Raw genomic sequence first — 22000 nt, forward strand, 5'->3', positions numbered from 1 at the left:
GACCTGGGCCACGTGCGCTCGCGCATTTGGCGCTACTTGCAAAGAAAAACGAAAACATATCGAGGGGCTTTAGACTGAAACGCATTGCTCTGCCATCTGCCGGTGGGTCGCCTGGTTTCGAGATCACACAAAAGCGCATGCGCGTCCTACTGTGCGTGCCAACATGTGCGCTTTCCCGCTTTTCTGCGGCGCGGCGCCTAACTCGGAATCAGGCGCGGGGTACCGCCTCGGAGATAGCGCTTACTGACATGGCACCTATAAAGCAAGAAGTTACGGCAACTCAACTGAGCGATAAACTCAACTGGTTATAAAGCAAGGTGCGCTGACACAGCGAAATGCGGCGCAATGCCCAAGGCGGTATCTCGTGTTTCGGAATGTGTAGCAGACGCTCGTAAGCCGCCACCGCTATCTCCGAGGCGGTACCACGCGCCTGATTCCAAGTTAGGTGCTGTGACGCAGAAAAGCGGGAAAACACACATGTTTGCAGACAGAGTAGGACGGGCATGCGCTTTTGTGTGATCTCGAAACCAGGCGACCTGCCGGCAGATGGCAGAGCAATGCGTTTCAGCCGCAGCTCGCGTGTCCTGGAGACTTTTGTCCCCGACAGTACAAATCAGCTGCACCTCTCACTTATATGCTTTCGTACTCTAGAATTGAGCAGTCCAAATACTTATTCTAAGCCACTTTATTTTTCACCAGGATGCTTTTCTTGAATGACGTTGGAACCCAATGGTCCCACACGCCGTTGTGGTGCTCTGGGAATCCTGCAGGATCGATTTCTTTGTTAATTGGTGTCACCTCTAGTGCCTTAGAACACTCGATTTTCCACTTAAGGTCCTGAAGCACTTCGGCCTGAAAACAAATATATATATCGATGAATGTTTCCCATCTGACAGCTTATATGTACGATACTTTTTCAATTCCGGCAATGTAACTGCGCCGTTCTAATCGCATATCGGTCAAATAAAAATACACGAATCTTTATAGCGTATTTAGGGGACACCAGCTGAACAAACCAAGCACACAAATGTGAGGAGAACGAGAAAGACGCATTCAACCGCTAGACTACCAACTGCATTTAATCTACCATTAGTCTACCAACTGCCCTTCATCTTTATCGACAGGCTAGGATCAATGAAACCTATACTTCGTTTAGCCTTAAGTCCGAGCGCGGCCGATGTTATGAGCCGAAGGGCCAATCAAACAGCGAAAGAGGCGCAACGTCATGGCGTGCTCTCTGCAGTTGATAGGACTAGCCGTCTCTCTCTGGGTGCTCCTCCGCCGGCTAGTCCTATCAAGCGCAGAGAGCACGCCATGACTTTGCGCTTTTCGCGCTGTTTGATTGGCCCTCCGGCTCATAACATCGTCGGCGCTCGGACATAAGGTGAAATGAAGTATAGCTTGCTTCAATTCTTCCTTTTTTTCCTAATTTTAAACTAGGGCATCCTGCTCGTCTGTCTATTTGTGGGCGGTACTTCCACCTCGCAAGAACGTCCTCTCTTCTCTGGTTAAGGTCACAGATGGTGAAGTAACACACATCTCCCCTTTCTCTTCTATGTTTAAAGCTTCTATCAACTCACGTGCAAACCGGTTTCGATGGTGCCTCATGATGTTAACTTTGTCTAAGTAGTCACGACAATGTAGGGCAAGGTGATCCGTTGCCTTCAAGTTCTTCGAAATATTGGCATGTTCCCGAGTCATATCAATTATACACCGCCCGGTCTGTCCGACGTAAAAGCAGCCGCATGTCAGGGGTATGTGGTATATAACTAGGGTTTGGGGTTTTCGATTTAAACCAATAAAAACCGATAAAAGTACGCTGAACCAATTTTCCTAAATTCGGTTTTTACCGAAAAAGGTCAGTTTCTTTAGGTTCGGCATTTTCGATTTAAACTAATAAAAAACGATAAAAGTACGTCAAATCCATTTTTTAAAATTCAGTTTTAACTGGAAAAGGTCACTTTGACCTTTCTTTGTACAGCAGAGCCATGGCGAAAAAGTGGAACGTTAGTGCCTCTCGAAATGTGTAACAATGTATGGGATGCACCTATGTCATCATGACGTTTTCGTTTAATGTGCACATCATCGATTGGAACGTGATGTCCGAAATGCCCCATGAGTTCGCCATGTACGAGCGTGTTTCCAAACTCGTTGTAAGGAGGACTGACTTGATGCAAGCTCTGCATGTTGTGTTGGGCTTCAATACGTCGCAGCGTGTCTCATTTGGTGGTCGCAATTGGTTGATTGGCCGATTTTGGCTCAGGCAGCGCTCCATCTCATCAGTCTGCCAGTGCCCAGTGTCAGCGTTGAGAGGGCATTCTCGAAGCTTAGGTTCACATCAGCAGGAAAGAAAGAGTGCGGACCAACGAGGAGAACGTGAGAAAGTTATTCTGTGTACTATAATAAGATCACGTAATCCTGATGTACAGTAGATGAAGTTCCTTGTTTTTTGGGCACAGGCTTCATATCTATGACTTGTCTTTTCTTCTGTTGTTTTTTTTTTGTTTCTTTTACAGTTGCACACATTTGCGAAATAAAGTGTTAATATCTTTTTCAATGCATCTGTGCCATTATTCTTTGAGAGAACACAAATATCAGAGCTACTTGGATCAACTGATCCGGTGTCCGTTGGTGTTTATTTCAAATTCACCGAAAAAAGTCGATAATCTTTTGTTGGCATAAATATACGGCGAAAAAAAACGGAAAGTGAATTTTAAAATAAACACCAAAAAAGTTCACCGAATTTTGAAAAATAGAAACCGAAAACGCGGAACCCTATATATAACCTCCTTGTCGCACTGGCCATAAACGGTCTTGTGATTGGTGCCACACCCCTTGCTGTTGCTGGTTTGCCCCTGATTGACCTTGCGGCACAACGAGTAGGCCTTATTGGGCGCCGAACACAGCACTTGTACCTCGTGCCGATTTGCCATCTTCTTTAACCTATGAATTTATGGGACCATGAATATATGGGACAACAGCTTGAAGCCGTTGTCCAAGTAGCGCTTGTAAGGAGCATAGCTGCCAAAGCAGCACATGAAAGAAGCCCGCAGGTCAGTGATGAAGGGATTCAGGTTTTTGTAAACCTTAAACATCAAGCCCTCTCATGTCTGAGCTTTGGACCTACCATACAAGAACTGAGAAGCAAGGACCCTAAGCTTTGCCTTTCCGATAAGGAAGGAAGTTTTGTAGTTGTTGACTCAGGGGCTTTTGGAGAAAAAGCCCTTCAAGCCATGAACAGGAATTTTGTCCCGGTTGACATCAATAGAACAAAAGCAACAAAAAGAGACATTCTCACGATATTAGAGAGAAACCATCAGGGTGGTTTGTGCTCCAAGATCAAGGCAGACAGGATTGACCAGTTAACGGTGTTCTTCTCAGCCAAAACGCACAAAGAGGGACCTCCGTTCCGGCCAATTATTTCGGAGAGGAACACGTGGCAAGCTTGCGTGTCCAAATTTCTTTCCGAAAAGATCAACTTTGTTTCAATGCAAGACCCTTTCCGGATTTCCAATGCTGAAAATGTGGTATATTTTCTTAAAGAAAAAGGGAACATCATTGTGTCTGGGTTTTCCATGGACGTTCAAGACATGTTCTACTCCATTCCTCATGCACGTCTACTACAAGTTCTTCGGTCAAACATAGAAGACCAAGGCCTCACATCATTCCAGAATGCGGTAGGGATGCAAGTGAATACCTTCTTAGAACATTTGCGCTATTACCTATCAGCCACGGTCGTGGCCTACCTAGACCGCCACTACGTGCAGAGCGTGCGGAGCGTGCGGGCGTGCCGTGCCATCCAAGAAAGCATTAAAGGGATACTTCAACGAAATTTGAAATATTCCCGTCGTGTTCAAAAATATGTTGAATATGATCCATAATATCCGTAAATGAAAATCGCACGTTTGTATTTTGGCCCCGGGTGGCTGTATTTTTCTTTATAAATGGCCCACTCTGGCAAGCGCTCGGAGAAGGCCCAGTGGAGCCCACGTGACATCCAACGCAATCGTGACGTAGGTCGTCTCAGGACGAGCACAAAGCTACGGCGAGGCTGACGTCGAGAGGATGGCCTAGTCGTTCCAGCCACCGAAGCGGCTGCTTTGGTACGAATTTTGAGTGACGGGTTAATCTTCCGTAATCTTGTAGGGGGACAATATCGACTTCTGCAACACACGAAAGGCATTCTCGGGAAGAGAGGAGTTCCTCCTGCCCCTCTTCTCTCGTCGTGGCCGGAGGCGAGACAACCTCCGTCACTAGCTGTCGAGGTTAATAGACGGGCATCACAAGGGAGGTGTTAGCGACATCCACCAGGTGCTCTTTGCTAATCGTTCGATTCGTTTTAAAATTTCTTTTCGTGATTTTTTTAACAAGATATTGGTATGTTCGATGTGATGCTGCTCCTTTGAACACATATAGACCAAAAAATGAGCGCCGAAATTTCGTTGTAGTATCCCTTTAAAGATTCGAGAATCACGTCGATATTTAGGTATGTAGATGATTTTTTTTTTTTCATTTTATGCGCTACAGAAGTGGACGATCATATCGACGGGTACCTCAACAACACCCTTCAGCAGTCGTGCATGGGGCTCACTTTCACGCATGAGCTTCCAGTCAGAAAGACCGTCAAGCTTGTTGATTTGGTTTTGAAGTTCAGAGCAGATCATGTTTGCTGGAGATACCAAGCCCGTTCAGGCAAAGGGTTTCTCCCCTTCTCGTCTCAGCATTCAAAAACTGTTAAGCAGGCAGTGACTGTCACAGCCCTGTTTTCTAGCCTGAACAAATCATGTGAGCATCACATCTCCCGAAGTTTGAGTTACAAATATCCAGACTCGAGGACGCGGGCTACCCACGACGTCTAATTGCCTCCGTGTGCGAAAGAATTCGCCGCACCATCAAGACGACATGCGGACGCAACGACCATTCCACACAGCAAAAGAAGACAAAACCGTTTGTGGTTGTTCTATATATTCATGGGATTACACATAGGTTAAAAAAGAGGGCAAATCGGCACGAGGTACAAGTGCTGTGTTCGGCGCCCAATAAGACCTATTCGTTGTGCCGCAAGGTTAATCAGGGGAAAACCAGCAACAGCAAGGGGTGTGGCACCAATCACAGGACCGTTTATGCCCAGTGCCACAAGGAGGTTATATACCACATACCCATGACATGCGGCCGCTGTTACATCGGACAGACCGGGTGGTGTATAAATGATAGGACCCGGGAACATGCTCATAATTTGAAGAACTTGACGGCAGCAGGTATTTTAGCCCTACATTGCCATGACTGCAAGTGAAAGGCAAACTTAGACAAAGTTACCGTCATTGGGGCACCATCGAAACCGGTTTCCACGTGAGGTTTTAGAAGCTTTAAACATTGAAGAGAAAGGGGACATGTGTGTTACTTCACCATCTGTGACCTTAACCAGAGAAGAGAGGACGTTCTTGCGAGGTGGAGGTACCGCCCACAAGTAGACAGACGAGCAGGATGCCCTAGTTTGAGAATGAGGGAAAAAAGAAAGAAATGAAGCAACCTAGGTTTGATTGGTCCTAGCCTGTTGATAAAGGTGAAGTGTTTCATTAAACACAGTTGGTAGTTCAGCGGTTGAATGCATCTCTCTTGTTCTTCTCACATTTGTATGCTTGGTTCTCCTCTAAATTTATACTCTTTTCTTTCCGAAATGATAACGCTGTCTCACAGGCCGTAGTTTTTTCGTAAAGTTGTGCGCGATAGTTTTTGAATATTGATAGATAATTCTGGTCTCTTGACTCTGCGAATTTACCATTTAAGACGTTTTTTGTGTTAATTTTACAAAGAAGCTCTGGAGTTATCCAAGGCTTTCTTATGCGTTTATTTGTTTGTATAAGTGTGAAATGAAAGTATGTTTTATACAAACTTAGAAATAATTCAATAAAAGTGTTTTAAGCACCGTCGGCACTAATTTCGCACAGTATACCATTCCAGCTTGCCTTTGAGACAGCGATATCGAAGGCGTCTAGTCGATCTAAAGTTTTCTTTCTGAACCAGTGTCCGCTTCGTTTTGCAGATCTCTTGCGAGACGTTTTTAAGAGAAATAAATATAGGGAGGTGGTCATTCAGATCGCAACCAATGACACCGGCCTTTATATAATCAACAGAGCTATTCAAAATGAACAAATCTATTAGCGTTTCAGATAAAAGAGTAACCCCTGTAGGTTTATTGATACCATTTGCACAGCCATTTGCACTGATTAGCAATTCTAAAGTCCTTTTAACAGTGGTATCAGCACTCATATCGATATTAAAATCCCCACCACGCATGACAACGCACTTTTTTTTTATTATCAAAAACCAAAAATATCCCTCCAATTAAAAAAAAGAAACGACTTAACGTTGCCGTTTGGTGGTCTGTAAACCGCTGCAAAAATTACACAGCATTTCGTAATTCGGAGTGATAACACTGTAATTACTTTCTAATTCTCAACGAACATACTTTGTCAGTATCGCTAAACCACCACCGCGTTTTTCTGTACGATTTATGTAAAAAGAACGGTACGAAGGCAGTCTTAGTACATCAGTTTCTTCGGTGTACCACGTTTCAGTAAGCATCATTACTTCAAAATTAAAACCAAATTCGGCAAAAAGCAAATTGAGTTCGACAGCTTTGTTTTTTGCCGACCTAACATTTAAATGAAAGCACGTCATACATGAAATGTAGTCCGCACTAAGACTACTTTTTTTTGTTTTGTGGTAGCACAAGGACTTCATTTGCCATTAAAAATCAAGAGAACATACGTATATAGTGTCAGTGTCCACCCTCGGATACTCAGTCTCTCCTCTCCAACAAATGGCATGGCATTTCCTTTTTCACAGTTGCGAACTCAATGTAATCACTTTCCAAAAAATGCAAGGAGCATATAAACCGGGTAGCGTCCGCTTTCCGAGGTGGCCGTAGATATTCTACAGGAATTGCAGCCAGCCATTGGTCCCGGTCCCGTTGGTCTTTCGGAAACTTGTGCAGACTTCTGCCGCACAATGCCACTTTTTTCGAAACAAGAGATGTGAGGCAGCGCTTCACACAACATCTTGGGGGTATTCTTTTTGGAGTCTATCACGGAAATTCACCACGGGCACTCACTACTAATTGCCAACACTTAAGTGTACAAAACAACTCATCGTGAAGTACAGAACAACGAGCGGAACAAACATAACTGCGAAGGAATCGCACGGCAAACAGTTCTCGCCACGCATGTCGTCTGCTGCACAAAAAAAAAAAAAAAAAAAAAAAACCCTTAGGGTCGGGTGTAGTTACGTGACTTCCGCCACTCTCTCTCCCCTTTCCACTTTTCCGACCCCCTTTAACGGGTTTCAGTTCCGGTTTCGAGCAGTTGCGTTCTTTTGGCTTTATTGATATTGAATATTATATATATTAAATATATTTTCAGACGTTTCAATATATTAAATATTGAAACGTCTGCTAAATGTATTATATACGCGGATGATACCAGCATATTTTTTTCTGATTCTAGGGAAGGGGTGCTCACTTTCAAAGCGAATTATTTTTTAAATGAATTAAAATCGTGGGTAGTTATGAATTCCCTTGTTATTAACACATCCAAAACAAAGGCAGTTTTATTTCAGTGTCCAGGACCACGCATTAGGCTGTCGCGCGATTTGTTTTTGGGGGATTGTGCGATAGAGTGCGTCGATAGTATAAAGACGTTGGGAGTAATATTTTCTTGTCACATGTCCTGGAATAATCATGTTGCCTATATTCATAAAAAGCTATGCAAAGTTGTCGGAATACTGAATAAATTCAGGCACATACTTCCGGTAAATATTAAAAAGCTAATTTACAATGCTCTGTTTTACCCTGTGCTCTGCTACTCCCACCTGGTATGGGGTTCGACTACAAAGGGCAACATTAACAAATTACGCCTATTACAGAAAAAGGCACTCAGGATAATCGAAAATGTTCCGCGTGACTATCATTCCCTTGCTCTTTTTGAAAAACATAAAGTCATTGATATAACCAATTTGTATGCACATAGACTGATAGCTAATTATCAACGATCCGTAAGAGAAAATAATGTCATTTCTTTAGATCTTGGTAATCTAGAAGCAAACGAGTCTGTATATCCATCGCGACGTAGGCCCCCCTGGCGTATTCCCTTTTTAAGGACAAATTTTGGTCTACAAAGATATCGCCACCAGTTACCACTTTTATTAAACACCCTGTTTTCCCATGATATTGAGATGCACTCCATTAGTCATTGTTCCATTCAAGAAGCTTTATAATAAGTAACCACCACTTTTTTGTATACTGTTGATTGCAAAGTTGAATTTTTTGTTTTTCTCGTGTTTATCCTCTGTATATGTGTATGCCTATGTATGTGTGCACATATTCGTTCTTTTTGTCTGTATGTGCCGGTGCCGCTCTTACCTTGTTCTGGGGCGCTGGGACTCGTCAAGCTGTAGACCTGCAGCTTTTTTTCCAGCGCCCCTGTCACAAATGTACCGTTTGTGGCAAAAATAAACGGATCTGAATTTGAATTTGAATTTAATAAAAATACACGTGACACTGTTGCAAATATTAATTGGGTAGTCTTCCGACATCATAATAAATCGCCTGACAAAAAAGGAAAGCAATTTTTTAGAGGGTGTCAGTGACCCTCTAAAGCGGCTCATGGCCCTTTGGTCAAGAAGGGTGCTTGCGTTCCCGAATCCTGAATTTGTTGGAGTGTTGGTCACAGTTAAAAAATGTGTAGACATGACTTTCCCTTATTTATACAAAAGTGGCGTGTTGAGAAAAATGGTGTCTAATTTTACCGTCTTTGGAAAAGCGTCCACTTCTTGCGTGTTTTGCAAATGACGAGCACGCGAGCAAATGTGCAGGTCTAGACGTTTAGAAGTTTAGAAGACTCTTGCTAGTAAATGCAGGAAAGATTGGAACCGACAAAGTAACTTATAAAAAGGACAAAAAAAAAAAACACTCAGAGGCAAGTCATTACATCCGAAGGTGCTACGCCTTTAATACATTTTGTCGCAGACCGGTTTTGCTTTTAGTGGCCATGCCGTCGTTTGTGAGGCAGTGCTCTTCAGTTTGTTATCTCAGTTTGGTGTTTGGTGATATGTACATAAGGAACGGTCACCAAATAAAAGTTACTTTTTTAAGCTTCTAAACAAAGCGCAGTTATAAAGCAAGGTGATTTGCTTCAAATGAAATTATCTGTGTTTTAATAAACCAGGCATTTTTTTTAAATTTAACATACTGTGCAGTTTTCGCAAAAAACTAACGTCATATCCTAAGGTAAAAGAGGACACCCACTAGTAAAATACATATAGAAATACTTACCCAAAGAAACGTTAAAAATTAGGGGAGGATGGAGTGGAATTAATAGACAGTTTTAACACTATATTTTGTGTAGTTTAATGAGCGCTTAGAAACAGGTCTCATGATCCTAAAAAAGGCATGAAACAACCTACACATCAGCCGAACAGTACTTCAAAGAGCGCCATTCTAGGAATGTAATATATATATATATATATATATATATATACATATATTGCGAGATCACCAACGTGTCCCATTCCACCCTTCCTCCAGGAAAGAATTAGACACATGAAAGATTGAGCCAAAAATTGTAGTAGTGAGTATTATGAGGAGACGGGTCGTCATCAGAAAAGAAACCCGATTGCAGCCGCATTTTTTTTTTCTTCCGATTGCTCGTGGTTTTGAACCGGGAATTAAGAATCGTAAACATTTTACACAAAACAATTAATTGCGAGACTGAATGCAATATGAAATAAATTTAGGTGGTACACCATAATTGCAGATTAACCTTGGTGTTGATACACTAGTCAGAGCACACTTGTTTATAATGTCACATGCGTCGCCGATCGAGCGCGTGCGTGGCCGAGTGATTAGCGAGCTTTTCAGTCGCGCGAAGGATCCGGGTTCGATTCCAGGGAGTGGAATGTTCCTTTATTTATTCTTTCTACTTGGCGTTCTCATAAGTTCGAGACCCTTCTCGTGCGATCCAGCTACAAATGTTCTACAAGCCGAATGTACCAGAGACGCACGCGGGCACAAAAGGTGCTCCGCGTGGCGAGCCCGAGTCAGTCTCGGCCCAGCGTCCGATTCTGTTGTTACGCCGACTTCGGCGCCCGCGACGCTTTGTTCTTAGCTTCTGTTCCCTTCTTGTTTTGGGCACAAGTTCGCTTCATTAAACGTTTAGTTTACGTTTCCGTCGCCTCATCGATTGTCAATCGTGACAAAAAGTGAAAGCCGTTTACATCTTCCTGTAACGTCGAATTGGAGCGTAGCTCTTGAGGAGGAGGAGGGAAGGGTACTGAGGGGAGGGTAGACCCCTCCTCCTCCTCCCCTCATTCTTTAATATGCTCCGGGGGGTCACCTGACCTCGGGGGAGGGGGTCACGTGACTTCCCGGGGTGTCACGTGACTTCGGGGGAGGGGGTCACGTGACCTCGGGGAGGGGGCCACGTGACCTTGGGGGGTCACGTGACCTTGAGGTGACCTTGGGGGGTCACGTGACCTTGGGGGCAAGTTACATGACCTGTGGGGTCACGTGAGCTTGGGGTGACCTTGGTTACGCCGACGGCGACGGCGACGCCGCTTAAGCCGGAAACGGGCCCCTAAGAGCTGCGCTCTAATAAAGAGAGGAATGCGACGCTATTTCATTCCTTCCACCACTTACTAGCCATTCCTCCCAAACTGCTTTGCACATGGTAAGTTACCAATTGTGGCAACACGTGAGATGTTAAGGTTAAAATAACGGTGGTTAAAAGCAATCTATAAACAAATATCTTAAATATTTGTTTACTACAGACTTTTGCCATACCGTTTTAGCTCAAGAATCGAGCAAAACTTATGCGTGCTACTTACTTTTCACTGCCGAAGCGGCAACCACAGACTCAAATCGTGTACATTACGCCAAGCAGGTACGCCATTAAAGTTGCAAGCACCACTACCACGGCATCATCGGTCGAGCAGTTCGTCAACGTCGTGGCACTATGCACTAAAAAATATGTGTACCGTCCCCCTCCTCCTACCATCGCATTCTTCCCAGAAAAAGGTCACATAAATATATGGGTTGTGTAAAAGGAAAATAATGTTATTTGAATTGCAAAATGTCGTAAACAATTATCACTAATTGTGACCCTATGTTGACTTTTGTCGCACAGAAAAGCTGGTCGCGGGACGTTTCCAAGGGTGAGGAAGCCGCAAGCTGACAAAGCCTTGCCGATAGCAAAGACGTGGCGAGACGGCATCACAGATCTGGCGATAACTGCGACTTAAGACAGAACGAAGTCTTAAAGAAATATAACTGTATAACGAAACAAATGATGAGGTTTGAAGTCCCAAGCAAATGACAAGACCAACAGCTTGCCTCCTGCCCAGCAATGCAATATGCATGGGGAAAGTGAGCATTGCGTTTCGATTCACCCAACTCTGTCCAAAAAAAAAAACTATTTGGGCAGAAAATTTACTGATGTTTAGCACTGACTCGCCGTTATTTTTTATTCAAACTGATAAAACGGGCTGTTTGTATAAAGCAAACCTGGGCCCGTTTGCTCGAAGCACTAACAGCGGCTAAAGTTAGCCGCAGTACCTAGGAGAGGGACTTTGAGATCACGTGACTGGCTCGGTAGGGATACAGGGAAACATGGCGGTGCCCCAGTGAGTGAGCGCCGGTCGCTTTGGAACTAATATGTCGTTGTGGTTGCAATATCGGGCGCGTTAGTCAGCAACGAATGGTGCAGGAGGCTTTCGCTTTGCCTTACCTCACTTAAACTGCAAAGCATGGACAATGACATCGCCGCATTTTTTAGATAGTGTTTCGATTCTGGGCACTCCTAAGCCCAAATGAACGCGATAATTGGCGGCATAGCAATACCTTTGGAAAGCGTATTGTTGATAGCACGCAAAAGCAGACGGCGTCCCAACAGACCTTTTTTCTAAATTATCCAAGCACCGAGGTGCATGCTACGACTGTAGTTGCACGCGTCGGACGTGCTGGCGTCTGCAGTAGCAACCGTTCTAAAGCAAAAAGTACAAAACAAATTTTGCCTTGCACGCGCGTTCGTTAAAGCCTTATTTATGATTTTTTACTTCAAATCTTTTATAAGAGGAAGCCCAGCGCGCGTGAACCGTAGATTTACACTTCCAGCATTCTCCTCGCGATGCATGAATAATTTAGAAAAAAAAAGTCTGTCGGGACGCTGTCTGCTTTTGTGTGCTATCAACAATCCGCTTTCCAAAGACGTTGCCATGCCGACAATTATCGCGTTCATTTAGGCTTAGGAATGCCCAGAATCGAAACACTATCTAAAAAATGCGGCGATGTCATTGCCCATGCCTTGCGGTTTAAGTGAGGTAAGGCAAAGCGAAATCCTCCTGCATTATTCATTGCTGACTAACGCGCCCGATATTGCAGCTACAACGACACATTAGTTCCAAAGCGACCGGCGCTCACTCACTGGCGCACCGCCATGTTTCCCCGCATCCCTACCGAGCCAGTCACGTGATCTCAAAATCCCTCTCCTAGGTACTGCGGCTAACTTTATCCGGGGTTAGCGCTTCGAGCAAACGGGCCCTGGTGTCCATTTATTCTACATCTTTCCCGGTTTTAAGAGAGCAGCCCAAGGATTTCAAACTACCGTTTCCTCCGAAAAGTTATAATGTAATGTGTGTTGTGAAGAAAAGCAACAAATATAATTCAGGCAACAATCCCCCCCCCCCCCCCCCATTTTTTATGAACCATTTTTTACTCCGAGTACTATTGTCACTCTATAACTATAAAGCTTACTTACCAGTTCTGGCTTCTTTACCAAATTGTTCGTTTCGCAGGGATCTTCCTTTATGTTAAACAAGTAGAATCTCCCCTGATGAATGTCCACAGTTGAGGTTTTGTTACCGCAGTCAATTTTGGCGTCTCTTCTCCAGTTTTCACGGTACTTCAGATGCTTCTTTTTATAAAAGGCCCTCAACGCGTTGGCAGCCATGGAGTTATTCATCAATATGTCAAGGTCATCGTACGGGCGCTTGCCTCCAACACTCTCAAACCTCTGGTCAAATAGGCTTTCGTTGTATGTTCCGTCAATCAGTTTGTAATCGCCATCCCGAATAGCAGAGTAGTTTAATCTGCCATTGATGTTGTGCACCACAGCTGTACGCCTGGATTCAGTTCCTGTACGTAATGCACCCCACATATCGACTCCATCAATACTTCCGAGGTCGTACACATTTCCTCCTGAAAGAAGCAATTCCCATGGAAGCTGCAATCAGACACCCAGTGTTGTACAATCGCCGCTAAAGGAGATCATCATAAGTCATCCACGAAATTGGGACGGAACTGGAACGCGGGGTTGCATTGTCACGAACGTACCAAAATAGAGAGCGGTTCTACCGTCCCCAAATTTTGGCATCAGGAGAGCTTCGGCAGGCAGTGATCGATCTAAACCATAAAAAAAAGACACCTTGCGCGCACTTATGCACGGTCGGTGAAAGCCTGCAAAAGTGTAGAGGTGTTCTAAAAGCACGCCTGGAAAGTGGCTGTTGTCGGCTGCCCTTCCCAGTACTACAAAAATGGCTACCGCAAGGCAATCTGGTTCTCGGGGTGTTGCATTACTAACAGCGGTAGGAGTTAGTATTGGAAACACAAATGAAGTCCCATTTGGATGTTTCTGAGGATGCCTTACCGCGCTGTCATTGGAACTTCTGTTCTTGAGTGAATATTTGAAAAGATCATTGATTATTCTTAATTAATTAGTTAATTGGGAAAATACAAAAAGAAATGCTTGACTTGCTTTAAACAATTAAGAATTTTATTCGTTTGGTTTAGTCTTCATAAAATACACCAAAATGTCTCCTACATGAATTCCGCTGAGTGAAAAGAACACATTGCAAACATTGTACAGCACACAGACTGAAGGCAAATCTCCTTCAACGTGCCTTTCCGCAATGCAGCAGCTACCGCTGCCAATCACAGGACACTTTGTGCGGTCGTTTACAATTTTTCGTGCTAAATGTTTAGTCCCGACCGTACCACGACGGCGGCGCCTATACATTTACTACAAAATATGTTATAATTTTGGGCCTAGTTCGGGCAGTGCCTCTAGCAAGAAAACTTGTCTTTATTTTCCGTAGCGCTTCGGCTTCGCGTCATTACGATATTTCACATTTCTTGCTGCCGCAGGATGGCAAAATTTTATTGGTACATGTATATGTGTGATTGAATATAACAAGAACAAAAAAGCTAAAATAAAGGTATTCTTAACGTTTTCATATGACACTAAAAGCGTGATCTGAAATTTATCTTTAGTTTACTTAAAATATGTTTAGTTTTTTTCCGACTCCCTCTCAATTATCGCGGCACTGGACGCCATCTTTGAGGGCGTTTAGTGACGCCCTCAAATTTCGTATATCGCATACGCTGCAGATTTCTGGTCTTGTGTTCGCCAGCTCAATCTGTGCTCCACGTAACGGCCAACGCTCCCGCTAGTAATGCAGAGCTGTAGCGTACGGTCTACGAAAGGTCTGTTCGTTGCCCTAAGTAGGACAAAACTGGTCGCGCAACGGTATGTCGAGCACTACACTTCGGGAATGAGTTCGGGTTTTTAGGCCGTTACAAGAAACATGACCATTTATTCCAAGCCCTTTCAAAAGACAGAATACGCGTACTTGCTTTCAGTTAATTCCAAAGCAAATAAGAAATGATCAAAGTTTTTCAAGCGCTTGTGTTAGCCAGCCGTTCGTGACGACAGTTTAGACTGGCAGTTTTGGCGAGAGGGGCCGCGACGTTGCAAATAACACGGTACAAAAAATGTGCGGTATAGTATTGAACTATTTATTTTTGATAGAGCAATAAATTAAACCCCTATACACACCAAGTCTGTTCATAAGTAGTTTTAGCATAGCGTTACCGCGCGCTACCGTTGGCTACCGTGAACACGGCAACGCTCCTGGCGCGCGCTCAAAATAGTCCTTCAAAGGCGCAGTGCGAGCTTTCTATTGTAATGCTACACCGCATGATAGCCTGCGGTAACAAACTTCCTATCAAATAACCATAGAGCAGTTGAATCACGTGTTGCAACACACTAAAATCGAGACGGTGAGCAGCGAGTTGCGAGCCTGTGGCACGAAGACATCAATGCTGTGAACACTGCTCTTGACGGTCACCTTGCGCGGCTCCCTTTTTTGGAGCACTAATTGCCAGGCAAAGCGCAAAGACGATATTTCCATCACCCTCAAAAATAATCTGCCACGAACAGTGACGGGGACGGTTCCTATAACGCGCTCGCCCACCACAAAGCTTCGCACGTTGAGGTTTCTGCAACGTTTGAATATCAACATGCTCGTTTTCCTAACGCGCAACAACAGTTCAAAGCAAGGGCACGCTCACTAAAAAGTACATTTCCGGAGGAAATAAACTGTGATATCGACAAACAACAATGACATCGTTCAAAACTTGGGCGCGGAATTTAAACGTCGGAAATGAATAGGTATAGGACACCTAAATCTTACACTTAAGGCCCGTTCACACAGTTGAGTTCGGAGCGACCACTACGCTTACGAACGAATGCAACCGGTTGGAACGACGAGTTACCATAGCAACGAAGCGCCAAACGGTCGTTTCGTTCGTGTTCGTTCGCAACGCAAGGAGTTGAGCCGGGCTGAACTTTTTCGTTACGTTCGGGAACGACGGGAGCGACAGACCAATCACAGGTCGAGGAGCTCGGTCGCGCGCGTTGCATGCCGGTCGTGCCAGGCTCCTACTATTTGCAAACATGGCGTCGGTGGTGATCGTCGACATGGACGGCGTGGTAAACGCTCATCGTTCCCCGTAAAAGCGCTATCCTTGACTGTGAATTTTCGTCGTGTGTCGTTATGATAACCCAGCACGTACTAGTAGGGAAGATCCACCTTCTTGTGCGGCGACCTCGTGGCGGCACTCTCAAGACAGCAGAAACGCCTGTGCCGTCGTGTTTGTTTACTTCGACTACAGTGGTGCTTTCTTAGCATTTGTGTCCTCAAACATCACCCGGATTTATTTTTTGGCGCATTCCTTGCGTGTGCGCAAGTTCAAGGTATTACTAGTGCGTACCGTACAAAGGATGCGAATTTTTTACTCGTTTTCATCGCCCGAAAAAGGTGATTAGGGTTAGCAATCCTGAAAGCTCGCATCGTCTGTCATTTTGTATTTCTATGTTGCTATATCATTGCTAAAATTACATCGTCTTTTATAATCGTAGAAAAGGCGTGTGGCGAGATTTGTACGGTTGGCAAAGTCGTGCATTAAAGTCGTGATCGTGCAAGACGGCGTACTGCATCTTTTTCTTTTTTTAATGCACTACCCTGCAAGCGTATCCTGAAAAAAAGAGTAATAAAGCTTGAGGTCATAGAAGACGGTCTGTCTATTTTCTGTTACGCAAGTAAGTGGCAGCGCGTCTCCTTCTTTTTGGAGGCACCGCTGAAACAGCTGACGCCAACGGAGAGGCGGTCGCCGTGCTGCCGACCCGCTGCGCTTGTTGCAGTGGTAGCAGGAGTGGTAGCGCGGCGCAGAGCGATCGTTCCGGTCGCTCTGGTCACAACGGACGCAGTCGCGGATAACGGGTTCGTTTTAGATGTCTGAACCAGCCTTTACACAGCTATTGTAGGCGCACAGCAGATCTTTGTGACTGTACGCCGTGGCCGAAATTTCGGGCTGCTCCGGTGAGGACCCCGCCACCCCGCTACCCCGCGTCTGGCACGAAACCGTCCTCCATGTTTGTAAGCGTAGCTGGGTTGCTTCCTATTGGCTAGGAGCAAGAGCTGAAGCTCGTTTCTTATTGGCTGTTGATTCGTGTGGTTGCATGTGGTTGCATGTGTGTGTACACGTCGCGCACAGTTGTCGTTGAAGTCACAGCGGTTGCATTCGTTCGTAAGCATAGTGGTCGCTCCGAACGCAAATGTGTGAACGGGCCTTTACAGGAGAGAAGTTTACCGAGAATGGGCTGTCCCTTAAATACTTGCTACATAAATTGTTGCCTCTGAGACGTCTCAGGTACCTTCTGTAGACGACGAAGGCATCCAGAATGAATGAAGTATGCCGTCTGCAAGTTTGAATCGTTTCCGTGTACGAATTTGATTGGGCATTTATTGGGTGTACATCTAAAAAGTGAAAGCTGTTTACAACTCCCTGTAACACCGAATTAGAGCGCAGCTCTTGAGGAAGAGGGAAGGGTACTGGGGGGTGAAGTGACCTGGGGGGGTCACGTGACCTTGGGGGGTCACGTGACGATGCCGATGATGTCATCAGTGACGTCACTGATGACGTCATCAGTGACGATGACGATGCGGACTCCGATGACGTCATCAGCGATGATGACGATGACGATGCGGATGTCGGTGACGTCATCAGTGACGTCACTGATGACGTCATCTGTGATGATGACGATGACGATGCGGATGCCCCCCGAAGTCACGTGACACCCCCAGGGTCACGTGACCCCGCCGAGGTCACGTGACCTCCCCGATGACGTCATCGTCACTGATGACGTCACCGGCATCCGCATCGTCATCGTCATCATCACTGATGACGTCATCAGTGCCGATGACGTCATCAGTGGCGATGACGTCATCGGGGAGGTCACGTGACTTCAGGGGGGTCACGTGACTTTGGGTGTCACGTGACCTTGGGGGTCACGTGACCTTGGGATGACCTTGGGGGCCACGTGACCTTGGGATGACCTTGGTTACGCCGACGCCGACGGCGACGCCGACGCCGCTCAAGCCGGGAACGGGCCCCTAAGAGCTGCGCTCTAAAAGACCTTTTCTGGTATATAAAAACTATTTGCGTTTGCGTTAGATAACAGGATATTGTCTGGCTAAAATCATAACACGTGTGGAGACCTGCGAAAATACACCGAGAGAAGTATCTGTTTAGAGCATGTTATCAAAGCTGCGTCAGGTCATTTTTTTTTTTAATTTGCAGCTGTTCTGTATTGAGACAAAGGAGTAATAATTTTTACTCTAACATGATTTGTTCAAAACCCCAAACTTCGTGTTCGACGCTCCCAATCTAGGTGTGCGTCGTACCTGATTGTAACCATCACACTGAGAAAAACATCTTGCTAACACTTCCCAGCGCACAAAAAAGACATACTATAAAAATACATAGACAGAAATAAATAAATTTCACGCAGCGCTGCGTGAGAATTGTTTCTTTGTGTTTATGTATTTTTATAGTGTGTTGTTTTTGTGCGCTATGAAGTGCTAGCTTGATTCACCAGCTCGCCCAAGCTAAAGTATTGACCCAAAAAAATCTAGCTGACTTTCTTTCTCTCTCTCTTTATATATATATATATATATATATATATATATATATATATATATATATATATTGTTAGGAAGGTGACGACGACGACAGGGTAGTGGCGCGCGCGACCATCTCGCGCCAGGACCCACGGGCCGGCTCGGCCTCTATAAATCGTGTGTTTGCTCTCTCATCGTGTACTGTCCTGACCTTTCTTCTGTGAAAGCGACAATCATGCGGTTTGTGCAGGCGATTTATACGGCCAGGGGAACACAGTATAGGGAGATAGTCGCATTTCTCAGTCGGCTAATTAAGTCAAATTTGTTGATTCACATTTTATTAGTGTAATTACACATATGGTTCCAATTAGAAACTTGCTGAGATCTCATCGAAAACCACTAAATCAACTTTTTTTAGAATGATATACCGCCTTGGCAGTATTTTACGGCGTTCTGCAAAAACGCTCGATTTGGACACGTTCCTAGATTTCGGTTTCTTATCGGAGCGCCTCCTATCGACCGCGGTCCCGCTCCCCGGTGGTGGGGGCGCGAAGCCACCCCCTCGCCTCCCTCGTAGAACAGAAGGAAGTAGGGCGCGCATGTGTTGCACATCTCAGCCGCTGGGGAGCAGGACCGCGGGCGCGTAGATGTGCTCCGATAAGAAACCGAAATCTAGAAACGCGACCAAATGAAGCGTTTTTACAGAGCGCCGTAAAATGCTGCCCCGGCGTTATATCATTCTAAAAAGCGTTGATTTAGTGGTTTTCGATGATGCTCAGCAAGTTTCTAATTGGAACTATATGTCCATTTGCAGTAATTAAAAAGTTAAATAACAAATTTACTTAATTAACCCACTAATAGTTGCGATTATCACCCTATACTATGTCCTCTTGGCCGTATAAATCTCCTGCATTAACCGCATAAGTGTAGCTGTCACGTTTTTTTTAAAACAAATCTGAAAGAATAAGTAAAAACACCCTGTATATATATATATATATATATATATTACAGACAGTTCCTTTGATAAAATAAATCTGATTTCAAGAAGTCGTGTTCCGTCACGACTTCTTGAAACGTGTACTGACGTGCACTTCGATGCTGAAACATTTCACGTCGTCGTCTTACGGAATTGGGCTTAACAATGTTTTCACCATTCCTAAATGTTGCGAAATAATCTCCAGGTTGGCGTTCGTGAGCTGACGTACCTCGAGCGGCGTTTAAAGCTGTGCACGGGCACTACTTCAGAAATCCCATAATAAGTTGACCCCAAAAGTAGAAGTTTCGTCTCTCATTATAAACCTAATTTAACAGTCGCGTACTCCCTCCGAAAGAACCACATAACCTACGAAGACATCGTGCCGTCCGCTAGCAAGGCAAACCCGGTTGTGAGACTTTATTACGGGCGTTTATTATCGCTTTATGGCACTGAGACGACAGAAAAGGTCTTGATAATGAGGTATTGAGAAGACAAAATGCTTGCAATACATTATTTACTATATATAAGGCAAATTCTGAACTCACGTCGAGCCCCCAATCATTTGTCTATAACAACAACCCTAGCAACGGTTGTTCGTGAGCGCAGTGCCATGTCCTCCAGTCATCAATAACGGGGTAAATTACCATAAGCATTTTGTAAAGTTCTAAATCTCGATTAGAAGTTGTAAACACTTTTTAAAAAGTCGAACTTTGTCAAAATTTGCGAGAAGTTCAAAGGATTGTCAACCAGTCGATTTCATACCTCAGTTCGAAAATGTTCGTAACATCTCTAATTTCGTGATGATGTAGCCAACTCTGATTACCTGATCACAAAATTCACGTGACCCCTCCATGCACTGGGGTAACTTCTTTTGGCAACAACAGTACATAGCATTTGTAAGGACACTCGTCTAATCTATCTCGATGTCGATGTGGTAGCATAAGACTAGAGAGCGAGACGCCCAGTTTTGAATCCCTGTCGAGAAACAAAGCATTTTCTGTATACATTGCTTCGTTTTATTTTATTTTCGTAGCAACGTTTTGTAAACACTCAATTTAGAAACCAGACTTGAAACATAATGTAAGCTCAAATCATTCAATTCGATATATGCATTTTTTGAAGAACCAAACAGCAAATATTCCATTTGTGACTCATATTACAAACACCCAAGTTATTATGTAGTATGTACAAACTGGAAATCTGAGCAAACCAATGTAGATTTAAGTTACATCCCAATTTCATAAATACTCACCCGCTGCTGAGTATAATGTCGGAAGCCAATCGGTGATGTGCATTAGTTGGCTGGAAACCCGCTTCGAGTTGTTGAGAAGAGGACTCCATATAAAAGCAGTGCCCCTAACACCACCTTCATACAAGGTGAACTTGGCTCCTCTAAGGGGCCAATTGTAGCCTCGATTTGACTGCAATCCCCAGGGTAATGCTCCGTTGTCAGTACAAAACACGAGAATCGTGTTGTTTAACATGTCCGCTTTTTGCAGGGCATCCACAACGCGACCCACAGATTGATCCAGTGCGTCCACCATACCTTAGAAGCATAAAACACGTGAAATATTGTGAACATTTTGGGCCTCATTTTTTTATCATGCAAATATACCACAATTATTTTTATAAAACTAATACATACATGAAAGTAGCATACATGAAAGTAGCATAATTAGCATTGCATTTCCATGCCCTCTGCACAAGAAAAACTGACTGCGAAGTTAACACAGCAGTTTGAACTAGGGTGTTTTCCATCTCACGACTTATACGCTGTGAAGTCGTAAGATGTCTGTGCAGAAGATACGGTCGGGTGAATGTAAATGTATTCTACATCAGTTTTGAATGAACCACGAAAATAGTTATACAAACTTTTACATGTACGTCCATAAAATGAAACATTAATGACCGCACGCGTGAGAATACGATATTTTATACGAACCTGCATATAATGTTCTGTTTTCCTCTTTAATGTAAGAAAAATTCCTAACGCCCTTTTCTGGAACTTGGAGAATCGTGGGCCCACCACTCCCGTGAGGTGCTTGATGAGTTAGGAGCAAGAACAATGGCTGAAATTGCAGAACGAATTCAATAAATATTGTTCTAATTGTTGTAATTAGAAGCCTAAAGAAACATAACATATATCATAGATTTCTCATACATCGATGCATCGTTATTATTTGGATGTCAACAAAACAATAGTAGATACGATCGATGTGGCGTATATTCTTGCGGTACACCTATCATTAAAGGTGTACCACAGGCCACGACCTGTCTAAACTGAAATCTTTATTTTTATGTATTAGTAAATTGTGCGTTTCTCACCGTTGATTTATTATGACGCTGAATTAGTTCTATGGTCTTTTGCGTGTAGTAATGTGTCGAGTATTGTTTTTTTTCTTTGTCGACCCAGTAAATGTTGTCACCATTCCAAAAATCATGTCCCGTATGATTATCCTAGAAGAAATAAAAGCAAAGTGTTAGTTCTCATACGTTAAATTGTTTACACGGTATGCTCAAAAGAAATGGCAATAATTGATTGTATTTTTAAACGTTTTATATGAACATACAAGAGTGAAGTTCTGGGTGTAATAGTCCAGTGAGGGGCCGTGGAATCCAAGAAATGTGTCAAATCCACGGTTTACGGGTACATACTTGCTATCATAGTAGCCAAGATGCCACTGCAACGAAATGTTTAATGTAAGAATTATTTCAGTATTTGATAGACATGTG

At 44.1% G+C, this 22000-nt stretch overlaps 1 protein-coding gene across 1 annotated transcript in view; it reads right to left on the reverse strand.

Annotated features, from left to right (window-relative positions):
- Positions 1 to 675: 675 nt before the first annotated feature.
- The window catches only part of LOC8033667 (arylsulfatase B-like), a 43839-nt gene continuing 22514 nt past the window's right edge, over positions 676 to 22000 (reverse strand). The window contains exons 4-9 of the mRNA XM_040214397.1: positions 21838 to 21948; positions 21593 to 21724; positions 21210 to 21336; positions 20520 to 20813; positions 12810 to 13249; positions 676 to 852 (exon numbers count right to left, since the gene is read on the reverse strand). Coding sequence (XP_040070331.1) covers positions 676 to 852; positions 12810 to 13249; positions 20520 to 20813; positions 21210 to 21336; positions 21593 to 21724; positions 21838 to 21948 — 1281 coding nt within the window. The remainder of the gene's footprint in view (positions 853 to 12809; positions 13250 to 20519; positions 20814 to 21209; positions 21337 to 21592; positions 21725 to 21837; positions 21949 to 22000) is intronic.

This window comes from Ixodes scapularis, unplaced genomic scaffold (assembly GCF_016920785.2).
Source record: "Ixodes scapularis isolate PalLabHiFi unplaced genomic scaffold, ASM1692078v2 PGA_scaffold10__122_contigs__length_95168666, whole genome shotgun sequence".
NCBI classification, from domain to species: domain Eukaryota; kingdom Metazoa; phylum Arthropoda; class Arachnida; order Ixodida; family Ixodidae; genus Ixodes; species Ixodes scapularis.